This window comes from Enhydra lutris, unplaced genomic scaffold (assembly GCF_002288905.1).
Source record: "Enhydra lutris kenyoni isolate GAN:26980312 unplaced genomic scaffold, ASM228890v2 scaffoldscaffold39, whole genome shotgun sequence".
NCBI lineage: Eukaryota > Metazoa > Chordata > Mammalia > Carnivora > Mustelidae > Enhydra > Enhydra lutris.
In genome coordinates this window covers 9,206,497-9,219,784 of record NW_019154123.1, presented here as the reverse complement: position 1 = coordinate 9,219,784, position 13,288 = coordinate 9,206,497, and the positions used below count along the sequence as shown (strand labels likewise).

General features: G+C 34.6%; 2 protein-coding genes across 4 annotated transcripts in view; one reads left to right on the top strand and one right to left on the bottom strand.

Annotated features, from left to right (window-relative positions):
* Positions 1-11,186, top strand: part of LOC111155079 (RAB5A, member RAS oncogene family) — a 31,511-nt gene extending 20,325 nt beyond the window's left edge. For both annotated transcript variants that reach the window (XM_022515121.1, XM_022515122.1), the window contains exons 3-6: positions 2,417-2,568; positions 2,875-2,997; positions 5,507-5,600; positions 8,152-11,186. In XM_022515121.1, the coding sequence (XP_022370829.1) occupies positions 2,417-2,568; positions 2,875-2,997; positions 5,507-5,600; positions 8,152-8,267 (485 nt within the window). In that variant the 3' untranslated portion in view covers positions 8,268-11,186. The remainder of the gene's footprint in view (positions 1-2,416; positions 2,569-2,874; positions 2,998-5,506; positions 5,601-8,151) is intronic.
* Positions 9,798-13,288, bottom strand: part of LOC111155078 (protein phosphatase 2C like domain containing 1) — an 18,744-nt gene continuing 15,253 nt past the window's right edge. For both annotated transcript variants that reach the window (XM_022515120.1, XM_022515119.1), the window contains one exon: positions 9,798-10,601. In XM_022515120.1, the coding sequence (XP_022370828.1) occupies positions 9,802-10,601 (800 nt within the window). In that variant the 3' untranslated portion in view covers positions 9,798-9,801. The remainder of the gene's footprint in view (positions 10,602-13,288) is intronic.

The window sequence follows — 13,288 nt, the reverse complement described above, 5'->3', positions numbered from 1 at the left end:
TAAAAAAGACTGGTAACCTTTTGTGATATCTTTTGTGTTTGAGAATCAGATTATATTTCCTTTGAGTCAGTATAACTAGTAGTTATGTTTCTGAACCTAAAGTTGATTTATGTAAGTGTAAATGAATGTTTTTACTAGTGTATTTTGTGGTCATAGAAAACAAAGTCTGAATGCAAATTGTAATCCAGGTTTTTTTTTTTTTTTTAAGGTGCATCAAGCTGTACTTGAGAAATGGCTTATGATGTGATCCATTTTTTTCCTTCTTTTCATTTTATGGAAGAAGTACTGTTTTAGAGGTTTAATTTAAAGGGTTTAAGAATTTTTTTTTGACTCTGCAGGAGAACCTTTCATGACTGAAAAAGTGACATAGTCCCTTTTTGGAATTATTTACCATAAATACAGGATTTAAGAAAATGGATATTTCTTAACTTTGTATGTTAAAAAGTTCAATGAATTCAAATACATTTTAATTATGTCTAGCCACTTCTGAGAATTCACAGAGCTATTAATTAGAATCTGCTTAAAATAAAGACATTTCCAATTAAGATGTTTGCAAAACTGAGGTTATATTTGCTAATATAAAGCCAACAACCATGGTGATAAAAATACTGTGGAAAATAAATGTTATTATTTAATGTAAAAGATACCTAATTAGGGTGTCCGGGTGGCTCAGTTGGTTAAGCAACTGCCTTTAGCTCAGGTCAGAATCCCAGAGTCTCGGGATCAAGTCCGGCATCGTGCTCCCAGCTCCACAGGGAGTCTGCTTCTCCCTCTGGCCTTCTCCCCTTTCATTCTCTCTCTTCACTGGCTGTCTCTCAAATAAATAAAATCCTTTTTTTTTTTTTTTAAGATTTTATTTATTTATTTGACAGACAGAGATCACAAGTAGAAGAGAGGCAGGCAGAGAGAGAGAGAGGGAAGCAGGCTCCCTGCGGAGCAGAGAGCCTGATGCGGAACTCGATCCCAGGACCCTGAGATCATGACCTGAGCTGAAGGCAGCGGCTTAACCCACTGAGCCACCCAGGCGCCCCTCAAATAAATAAAATCTTAAAAAAATATATATATATATCTAATTAGACTTGGCTTATTCAGCAGTTTTGATATTAACTAGTGAATCGCTTATGAAATATTGACATCACTAGATAAACTATAGTTTACAGAAATGGATCATAATTCTCTTGCATGATAGGACAGAGTTTCAGAAAAACAAAATTTATAACTTTAATTCCATGCCAGTTTGGGAGAATGAGTTGAACATCACACTCTTGAACTAAAGTAAAAAGTAAAAGTAAAGTAAAAAAGTAAAAAGGAGGGGCATACTAACATGATGAATGATAGAGCAGCAGAGGGTTAACTACCAAAGTTAATGAAGGAAAAGAACTAAGGTGTCAGTGTGCTGTTAAAAATAGCTACATGTTGTAGGTCTTGTTCCCAAGTATCTTTTAGTGCAGCTAGCAACACTTAGAAACTTAGTCTAACAGTTGGTATTTTAAAGTTCAGGTCTATTGATTAAATTGATGGATTTTCATTTTTTGTAAATATCCATTACATTGTTTTTCCTGATGTTTATTTTTAAAACTAAGAGGATCGTAATGGACATTTTACTTCATACTATTGTCAACAAGCAGTTCAGAGAATAAGTGATACCATAATTTGCAAGATTGGACAACTTCTTAACCCTAAAAGCAAAAATATCACTATAAAGTAATACTTTCTTGGGGTGTCGGGCTGGCTGAGTCGGTAGAGCTTGTGCCTTTTGATCTTGGGTTTGTTAAAATCTGAGAAAAGAACTAATGAAAAAGCACAAATGCAAAAAAATCTGTACAAGGATTGAAACAGCTAGGAGATAATAACAGTGTATTTAACACATTAAGTCTAGATTGAGATTATAGCAATTATAAAAAAGTGTTTTGAGGGGAAAATATTATAACAAAAAATATTTAGTGTTACAGGCATGGGACTAAATTCCCAGAGTATGCCAGTAACTACTAGGAGAATGGAGCAGGGGGCATTGTGTTGACAGTGTAGATGATAGTTATATAGGTATGCCAATCCTTCCTCTGTGTGTCTTCCCCCCTCCATGCAGTTTTCCAAGAATATCTATATATATATTTTTTTAAATTGTTTTTAATTAAAATTTTTTACAATGTGTAAAACAATTTGAGAAATGTTTATTAAACTTATTTACTATTATAATAACTTTTCAGAATGTAGAAAAATCTTTGAATCTGGGATTTTACTATGAAACTCTTACATAAGCATATATGTGTATCAAACTTTGAGGCCCAGATCTTGCAAGTATCTAAAGCCACTATTAACTGTACTATGCAATATATCATGTTTCCAGGTGTTCTCTATATTATGAAAATATTAGGGTAAGAATGATAAACTTATTCCAGACATTTTCTTCTTTCAGCTGCTTTTCTAACCCAGACTGTGTGTCTTGATGACACAACAGTAAAGTTTGAAATATGGGATACAGCTGGTCAAGAACGATACCATAGCCTAGCACCAATGTACTACAGAGGAGCACAAGCAGCCATAGTTGTATATGATATCACAAACGAGGTAAGTAGAAATGTATCCAACAATGAGAATAGTTTAAAAATACATTTTTGGTATTCAGAATTTTGATTCAAGATTTTTTAAAATCATTTTTTTTTTGATAGCCAGTCATGACATTTCTGCCAAAGCTTTTAGGAGTTAGAAGAGCTGATTTTTAAGAAAAGAGAGATTAAAGTGTCACAAATAATATAATAGTCCTAAGAATTTCTTTCCAAGAGTCACATTGAAGAGTCTTCAAAGCCTTGTGTTACAAAAGCTCCCTAACCATTTTTTGAGCATGTGCCAAATAGCTGTTTCTTTGTTTCTCAGGAGTCCTTTGCCAGAGCCAAAAACTGGGTTAAAGAACTTCAGAGGCAAGCCAGTCCTAACATTGTAATAGCTTTATCAGGAAACAAGGCTGACCTTGCAAATAAAAGAGCTGTTGATTTCCAGGTATGTTTGAAAGCACATGTGTATTGTAAATTTTTCTTCTGTGTCCACATATGAATTACATTTATAATTTTAAAACCATGCAAATAATAGAAAACAATTTTTAAAGCAAATGTAGATCTACTATATGTAATGTAATGCTTCACATGATAAATCTGAATTTTTAGATGTCCTGACACATTGTAATATATAAATTGGTTCAAAGATTTTGTTGACCAGGGTTCCTGGGTGGTTTGGTCGGTTAAGCATCTGACTCGTGATTTTGGATCAGGTCATGATCTCACGGTCATGAGATCAAGCCCTACATCAGGCTCTGCTCTGGGTGTAGAGTCTGCTTAAGACTCTCTCTCCCTCTCTCCCCCTCCCTACGTCTCTTAAATTAAAAAATTTTGTTGATCTAAACAATTACAAAAGAAGTAATTGTTGACAAATAATGCAGAAATATATAAAGCAAAAGGTGATCACCTCTTACCTAATCCCTCCACCCCCACACATACCTTGGTATCTTTCCTAACCTTTTTTATTTACCTGCCAGTATTTATTTCAGCACACATAAACATACCAACATACACACATACATACAGCTTACACTTACGTGGTTTTTTTTGTTGTGTTTTTTTTGTTGTTGTTGTTTTTTTTTTTTTTTTTTTTTTTTTATTTGACAGAGACCGTGAGAGAGGGAACATAAACAGGGAGAGTGGGGGAGGGAGAGGCAGGCTTCCCACTGAGGAGGAAACCTGACATGAGGCTCGGTCCCAGGACCCTGGGATCATGAGGCGCCCCTCACTTACATGGTTCTTAAAAGGGCCTTCAAAAGGGTGCCTGGGTGGCTCAGTTGCCTAAGCGTCTGCCTTCGGATCTGGTCATGATCTCAGGGTCCTGGGACTGAGGCCCACGTTGGGCTCCCTGCTCTGCAGGGAACCTCTCTCTTCTCTCTGTCTCTTTCTCTCACTCTCCCTCTCCCCCTGTGCCCTTCTCCCCTGCTCATGCTCTCACTGTCTACCTCAAAATGAATAAAAAAAAAAAAAAAAAAAAAAAAAACTTCAATAAACCAACAAAAAAGATCCTTCAATAACAAAGGCTAAAAAAAATTCCATTTTATATGTTATTTAATATAGCTAATTAAGAATGGTCCCTGCTACAAGATAAAGTACAATTAAAAACAAATGTCTCTAGTTAGACATTTTTAAACTTTCTCTTTTCTCTTCCCCTTCAGCTTCTCTGTCAGAAAAGTTTGTTGTGGTCATTTTATTTTATCTTATTTTATTTTTTTAAAAGATTTTATTTATTTATTTGACAGAGAAACAGAGATCACAAATAGGCAGAGAGGCAGGCAGAGAGAGAGAGAGAGGGGGAAGCAGGCTCCACGCTGAGCAGAGAGCCCGATGTAGGGCTCGATCCCAGGACCCAGATATCATGACCTGAGCCGAAGGCAGAGGCTTAACCCACTGAGCCTCCCAGGCTCCCTGTTGTGGTCATTTTATATATATAATATGAGTGATGGGAAAATTGTCTTTGATGATGGCTGTTGATGGAGTACATGGGCTGAGAAAGGGAACTAATATTTCTTGGCACCAGTAGGTAGTAAGCCGAGCATGTTGCACATGTGATTTTATTTAATTCTGGTTACGATCATGTGAGGTATAATACCTATTCTTTCTAAGATGGTTACATCATAGAGGGGGAGATAGAACAGTTAAGTTATAGTCAGAAGTGGCCTTCTCACATAACAGTTCAAAGGAAACTCATCTTTTTCATTAAATGGGAAAGGTAATGGGTTGCTCTTCACAACAACTTGAGGATCAAGGCAATAATACTTGTGTAAATTGTAAAGCATGACAAAAATATGGAGTAGTAATATTTTTAAAGGAATGATTTGTGACATATTCAAAATTAAAGTATAGCCAGCCATTTAGTGATTGAGGCCAGTATTAGATATTTGGATTCCCTTTGATTTCATTGCAAATGATAAGCATAAATAATATGTGCCATAGAGATTGAAGAAAAAATTTTTTTAAGATTTATTTATTTATTTATTTGACAGGCAGAGATCATAAGTAGGCAAAAAGGCAGGCAGAGAGAGGGGGGGAAGCAGGTTCCCTGCCAAGCAGAGAGCCCGATGCGGAACTCGATCCCAGGACCCTGGGACCATGACCTGAGCCAAGGCAGAGGCTTTAACCTACTGAGCCACCCAGGCGCCCCCAGGAGATTGAAGAAAATTTTAATTTTCCACCCTCTGGAACTTACCATTTGAAATCAAATTTAATGTGAGACCAGAAGAATCAGAATGGGATAATGCAAGAAGTTAAGGCAAAAGAAATTTGCAAAGGTACATACAGGAGTTCCCTTACCTCTCTTACCTTTAATTAGTAACAGTTGCTTGTTACATAGTTGCTGATTATAGGTAATCAAGTTGGAGTAGTAATAAAGAAGCTTCTTATTCTTTAACAAAAATAAGTCAGGTATGTGCAAAGGATGTATATCATTTTTTTTGTTGTTGTTCTGTAAACAGGAAGCACAGTCCTATGCAGATGACAACAGTTTATTATTCATGGAGACGTCAGCCAAAACATCGATGAATGTAAATGAAATATTCATGGCAATAGGTAAGTTTTTTTCCAAGCAGTAGATGTAAGCAAGTTACATTGTGGCATACTTGGTTTAACTGTCTTCTTTTTAAAAACTCTTGATTGGGACACCTGGATGGCTCAGTTGGTTAAGTATCTGCCTTTGGCTTAGGTCATGATCCCAGGGTTCTGGGATTGATCAAGTCCTGCATCGGGAAATTGTCTACATTGGTGGCTCTTGCATTTTATTGTCTATGCACTATTCATGCACCAAGCACTCTTCTCATTCCAAAACATTTTTATTAACAGGGGTGCCCACAGACTTATGCCCAAGAAAGAAATATTCCTTTTATTGAAGTCATGCAAATTAACCAAGTAACAGCTGGTTCAGAGGCTGAATTGCTACAAATACTGTCAGAATATCTTCCACTAAGTGAGATAAATTAATGGTAGCCCATTTAGGCTCAATAGGAAAAAAACTTAACTGTTGGAGAGTAAAATATTTTACTGAAAAGCTCAGGCTCGAAGTTTATTAGGGAAATAATTGTGAAGGATTGTGTGACATTATGCTCTTTTTATAAATAGAACATAAGATTACACCCAGAAATCACATCTGAAAAGCTAGTAACAGAAATCAAGAAAATAATAGGTCCATCAAATCAGGCTGAACTTTTAAACTTTTCTAATGGTATTAAGACACCACCAGATGGGCTTGCTTGCTTGTTTTTTTATTTTTAAGTAATCTGTGCCCAGTGTGGGACTTGAACTCATGACCCCAAGTTCAAGAGTCACATGTTACACTGAGCCAGTCAGGCACCTCCTTTTGGACTTTATTTAATTTGTACTTTTTATTCAGATGTGCTAATATATTTTTTCAGTTACAAAGTAACCTATGTATTAGAACTTCGTTATTTTCCTGAAATTACAGTGTTTCTTTCCTTTAAAGAAATACCAAGCATTAAATTGAATTGTGGCCTTTCTATTTCGTTTACCAGATTAGTAACTTAGATCACACAGTACACTCGTTATTTTCATTCTTGATGACTTCCTATAGGGAGTAGTTATTTAGTGGGAGAAAGTCTACAATAAATTTATCATCTGCTTTCAATGTGGTAAGATTTTGCTTACATGGCTTTCGTTGTACGTCTTCATGAACTTGATCTGGGATTTTTTAGCTTGTTAAAATCCTAATTTAGGGGCAAATTGGTAAACTCCAGTTTCCATATACCAAACAAATATTATCACCTTTACTATAGTAATACAATAAGTAATAATAAGTAATAATAAGATGTGAGACAGAAGACTGCTTCTGAGACCTCTAACTTATTTTTTATTTTATCTTCTCACAGTAAAAGTTTACCAGTAGAAGCTTAAAAGTTTCTCATTCTACTTTATTTCTTTCAACCTTGTAATTTCAGATCTAATTACAGAAAGCTCATTGAAAAGTATGGTAAAGGGAGAAATCTCAGTTCAAAATCTAAGAGTATTAATTATAATAAAGTTTATAAATGCTAGTTTACTCTTTGTCCCTACAAGCCTTTGTTTGAAAATATATTTCACTGGAAATTTGCCATTTTATTACCATTTACCCTACCATCCCTAGCACCGTTTCTAGAGAATTAGCCCAAGGTGAAGGCTTTTCTTCCAAAATTTCCATTGATTCTTAAGACGATTAATGTTGATGTGAAATATTAAAACAAATAAAAGATCCAAAATGCAACTGAGCGTTTAGATACTGAAGTAGAGCATGTTCAACTTTTGGGTAACCTGAGCCATGGCTAAGGTAAAGCTAGAATTCAGCCATAGTAGTCTCTGCCCAGGGTTGATAAGACCAGTATTTTTAGTCACCTTTATAATTGGTACTCCTAGAGATAGTTAATATTCAGTGAATGCAGCACATGAAGTATCTTTGGGATTCAAGCAGACTACATCTAACAGCTGTGTTTTTAAATCAGTGGGATCCAGGCTCCAGAGAACAGCCATTAGCTCTATAGAGCTTAGCGGAGCTAAAACTATAACTGCTTGTTGAGGACTTTATCCAGATGTGGCAAGCCAGGATCATGCAGCCCAGAATTGGGAAAGTTTTTTGAGGTAGACCATTTAGAATCAAGTCTGCTTAGAGTAGGCAGAGCTACTGGTGAAAAAGTTTTTATGTAGCAGTCCAGAGACCATTGATATAAGCTAAGATTCTTTATAAACATTGGCTGGCCATCATCTTTATTGACTTAGATTTTCTTTAAACAATAGAGGTATTAATGATTATGAAATAAAGTACTGCTATTCTGGTATACTAACTGAATATAAAGAATTAAATATAGCTCTAGTCAACTTAAGTTTTAATTGTATGTCTCTAACTGTTCCTCATCTTACCCTTCCTTCAACCCACTAACCTCACTAAGGACTGACCAAAGAATAATATTTGGTAATATCTAGTAGATACTTAATAAACACTTCAGAAGAATGAGCAAATAGCTCTGTGATAGTTTGGGTTAACCCAGCAGGGGGGGGGGGGAAGATTATAAGTAAGCTGATGAAAATAATTCTAACATGAATATTCTAATTGTGTGTATTTTAATAATTTATCTCTCAGCTAAAAAGTTGCCAAAGAATGAACCACAGAATCCAGGAGCAAATTCTGCAAGAGGAAGAGGAGTAGACCTTACTGAACCCACACAGCCAACCAGGAGTCAGTGTTGTAGTAACTAAACCTCCAGTTTGAACTTGCTGGAATTTTCTTCTGCTTCCTAAATGTTAATGACAGTGGAATTGGAGCATTTAACCAGCCCAGTATGACTTCCAAAAAGAAGAGACTTATGATAGAGTCAAGTTTCTAATACAGAATTATTTTAAGTGTTTTGAACTTAATTTTTAATAACATGCATGTGACCCTCTGACTAATGTTTCAGAAGTAGAAGGGGGGAATGAGAGGTGTGTGTGTACGCTTGTTTCCTTGGACGGTTAGGGAATCATTTCTCGTCACCAGGGATAGAGTCAAAGGATGATGTAAACCCACAGTTAACCAGCCACTTCTATGTAAAAGATTTGGAACTTATTAATTTGGGCTTTTCAAAAACAGTCTTTTTTTAGAAGGAGGTTCTAAAAATATTTATGCTTAGCTACCGTATTCAGGCAACTGGTAATTTCTTAGTATGCATATTTAAAATGTACATTCCACATTTTAACAAATTAACCACAAGAAAACAGTCCCACATCTTCGGGGGGAAAAACATGAATATTAGTGGTATCTAAAGTATAGCCAGTCTTGATATTTTTAGTGGGGTTAAAAAAAAGTCAAATGTAACCTCATCTTGTTTTAAGAATATGAAAACTGATAAATGCATCTTAATGGATAGTGTTCCCTTCAAACATGTGAGCTCTTCAACAGAAATGGAACAAACCAGGTGTCTGTGATTTCTGTTTAATCACTGCTGGCCATTACATAGGTTTTATTGTTTGGGGGAAGGGAGGGAGCTTTTGTTCCCTTTGGACACAATATAGTCAATGCACTAACAATTATGTACATTCAAACTTGATTATTTTAAATTCGATCTTCAGCTGTACTGTAAATAGGGTACTGCACTGTAGTCTCCATATATGTTTATTACTTTCCTGTAATATTTAAGAATTACTTAAAAGTATACAAAATGTACAGTTACTAAAACAGCTAATTTTTCCTTCTCTCTCCCTTTGAAAGGAAGGGGCTTCTGTTGTTCCTACATGGCTTAGAACCATAATAAACAATGTACCAGTAATTTGTAACATAAGTATTGCAGTATGTTAGTAACAATCTTGCAGGCTTGTTTTCCAAAGTTCATTTTATTTTGATCAGTTCAGTATATTGCACTAATTGTTTTAGGTATTTTCATTATATGAAATCTACCATGTGTCAGAGATGATTTAATCTATTTAAGTGTTGAACTGCTAGCAGAACTTGTACATTTACAGTAATTCAGAATTAGTAAGGAAAACAGTTCACCAGTGTTTAGTTTTATATTGAGGTGCTCAGGTTGGAATAAAGTGGTATAAAAAAGCAAGTACTTGTTTTTCTCTTTTTTGGCATGGAACAGTGAATATATATATATATATATATATATAAATGGTATTATGTAACCTAAAATATGCTTTTATAGTTTCTTTAATACATTCTTAAAAATTATTTATGTGGTATTGAAGTATTATCCTAATATCTGGTTCTTTGAAGAATTGTCTTTACATTTTTATACCCTTGATAATCGGAACTTTATCTTTTGTCAGTCAGAAACTGATACTCAGTTCCCTTGAGAAGTATTACCATGACTGTAATGTTGTCTCTGGAGCCAGCCACTAAAGCAGCACTTACAAGTTCATGGCTAATATACTTGGCTGCACCTTCATAGAAACGTTGAGTGCGTGATTCTTTTTCACTTGAATTTTTGGACACATCATCTACACTGGTTGGTCCATTGATTTCTTTCTCACCGTAAAGATCATGATTACTCATTTCTGGTGGAAATGTTTGTTCATTTTTAGGGTTAGAACATGTTGAATCAAACAAATCTTCCTTTGAATTTATAGTTGATACACATTCTGTAGATTCAGGTTTATACTGAAACAATATATGGATATTATTTTCTGATACAGAATTGCTTGGTTCATAGATTAGGAAAGGCTCTTTGGATGGTAAAGATTGATTTTTTGTGTTAGAATAATAGGCTTCTTTATATACTTGAAATATTGTCATTGCCAGTGCAGTGACTTCCTTTGTATCCAAAACTTCCCAGAGTCCATTAGTAGCTAAGATAAGGAATTGGCATAAGTCATCAATAGGGACAGAGATAGTTTGAGGTGCTGGTATAATAGATTTTTTCAGTTTGAGATTTCCATGAAATCCAAGTCCTCGTGTGGTTTTTATTTGCCCTTCTAGGAGCCCATATGGTTCATTTGAACTGATCATTGCTCCATTCTGAAGTAGTCTTCTTCTTTCGGTTATGTTTCGCGTAGTGTGTTCTTTGGTTATGCAAAAGCCTCTTCCATTTCTGCATAAGATTGCTTGTACATTACCTAGAAGATTATGAGAAAAAAATTGATCTTAGAAATTTAACAGCCAATTGTATCAAAATATGCTGTTAATTTTATTCTGTGTTTCAGTGCATAAGTAGAAAGGCCATTTTAAAATATTTTTTACATAACGTGAAATACTGATAATATTAGGTGACTTATGGTAATTAACATTTGGAACTGAGAGGCCAGTTTATCCCTAATTTTTAAGTAACTTAGTGTTTAAAATACTGCACTTAATATTAAAATAACTAAAACTACAAATACAAAATAACCATTAATTTTTTTATGAAACAGCTTCTGAATATTTTATAGAGCCAAGAGTTGAACTTTTTTATGATCAACATATATTCTATAGAGTAGACATTTTTTAAATGTTTAAACAAATGCCTTTTTAATTAAAAACACAGCATTGATTTTTTTTTTTTTTTAAAGTGGAGTTTGATAGTTTTGTACCTGGTAAAACTTAAAACTTAAGCACATTATAGGTGTGGGCAATGAAGAAAATTATAATGCCACTGTTAATGTCAGTCTTACTAGTTTCATGTTGTGTGGTTAAAAAGAAATTAAGTCAATTAGCCCTGTAAAGAAAAAAAAATGTATTATTAATGTATTACATGGATAATAGCTAGCCAACATTAAATTAAACCCTTTGATTGAAAACTGAAGTCTTAAAAGTTGATTGTAGTTTATCGTGGTTCAGATGAACTTGTGATGTGTGCTTCATTGAAATCGTAAGAAAATCTAAACATAATCTGAACAGATTAAGGGATGGTTGTACTACTAAAACTTCCTTTGGTTTATTAAAAAAAGATTTTTTAGTTTTTTAAGAAAATAATTTTCCCCAAGTTTTCAGGAACATGATTGTATATTCAAGCATAAGCAAGTTTTTCTTGATATGGAATCATTGTTTATAAGAGGGCATATAAATTATTCTGAGATAGAGTTAATGATGTTTGAATATTACAGTACCTTTGAGAATTAAAATCCCTGGGATCATGCAAAATTTACATTAGAATATCTGGTTTCAAGCATGGTACTATACCTGGAATCTGAATTTTGTTGCTATAGGGTTTCAGTTCTAATCCTGTTTTTGAGGTAAAGAAATTGAGATTTCAGAAGGCTAAAGTCTACCCAACTATAGTATGGTTGGACCTAAAGAGTTAAGTTGATGAAGCATCAGTGTCAGACATAGGCTGAGCCTGTTGGCTCATTTACGTAATGGGAATTAGAAAGATAATGTATGTTTTTATTTTTTTAATTTTTTAAAAAATTGTATTTATTTATTTGTCAGAGAGAGAGCTCACAAGCAGGGGAAGCAGCAGGCAGGGGGAGAAACAGGGTCCCTACTGAGCAAGAAACCTGATGTGGGACTCTATCCCAGGACCCTGGGATAATGACTCCAGCTGAAGGCAGATGCTTAACCAACTGAGCCGCCCAGGCATCCCTGGAAAATATTTTTAAAACCAGAGAACTGTGTAAGTGATCCTAAAAACTACATGACCTCTTTTACTTTTCTGTAGTTTGGTTATTATTTTGTATTAACTTGTCTTTTCTGCTGGTCATTTTACTTAAACTCTGCAGAAGATAAATTGGTAAAATAATTCTTGACTTTTGCTGAGTTGTAAATTATTACTGTACCAGCAAAACAGCATGGATTGGTAATGAACATGCCACCTGGGTAATCAGATGTTCTGTTAGGAGGGCATATGATTCAGTATCTCTTTTAAATTAGAAAATTTCTGTTATGTGTGTACATACACTAGAAATAGTTGCAACCATAGCTCTGAAAACACAGGGGACATTATTTGGCTCAGAATAGTTAAATCCACTGATTTCCTAAATGTTTTATTTGCATGCGGCAATTCAAAGACCACTCAGCAAAAGAAAAAGTACTGTTCTTCTGTTGTATGATTTGAAAATAATTTAATACAATTATGTTGTTACAATGAAAAGTGGTAAACTGGTATTTTTATTTTAGTTGCCTCTGTACAAATTGGTAAGCATAACCTTATGCACTATTTGCCTTTTTTTTTTTTTTTTTTTCATTTCCCAGTTGCTCATTAGACGTAGGAAATATCAGTTCGGCTTATTTTACTGTTGTGAACATCCCTTGGACTGAGTACAATAGAACTTCCTAGAAGAAGGGTCATTAAATCCTGGTCGCTCTTTTCACTCTACCATTTACTTGCTGTCTGGCTTTGAGTTAGTTGACAGTTTGTTCATCCTGGTGTAAATGGAAATAGTGCCTTCTGAATAATTCACATCCTTTGCTATGTGAATGGTGCATGAAGAAAAACGTGAGGAAGAGGTGCTTACTATACTCAACTATTCATGTATAGTCTAAGAAGTAGAGGGTAAATAAGATTCAAGCCTTGGAGGAGTACTGTTGGGACAAACAAGAAGGAAAATTGTATGTGCAGAGTTAATTTTTTCTTGTTGCCTGAGCCTACGTTGCATATGCTATCAGCTGCAAGTGGAATTGTTGAAAGCAGATGACTACATTAAACTGAAAGTTAAGATAGACTAATAAACAAAAAGTCCCAAGGAAGAGGGGAAATTGGAGGAATATTTAAATAACACTCTATGTCCACGTGTCTGGGGAACTGAAAGGGGAAAGGAACAGTTCATGACAATTTAAAGCCTGGCTTTTTTTTTTTTTTTTTTTTTTTTTTTTTTTTTTTTTTTTT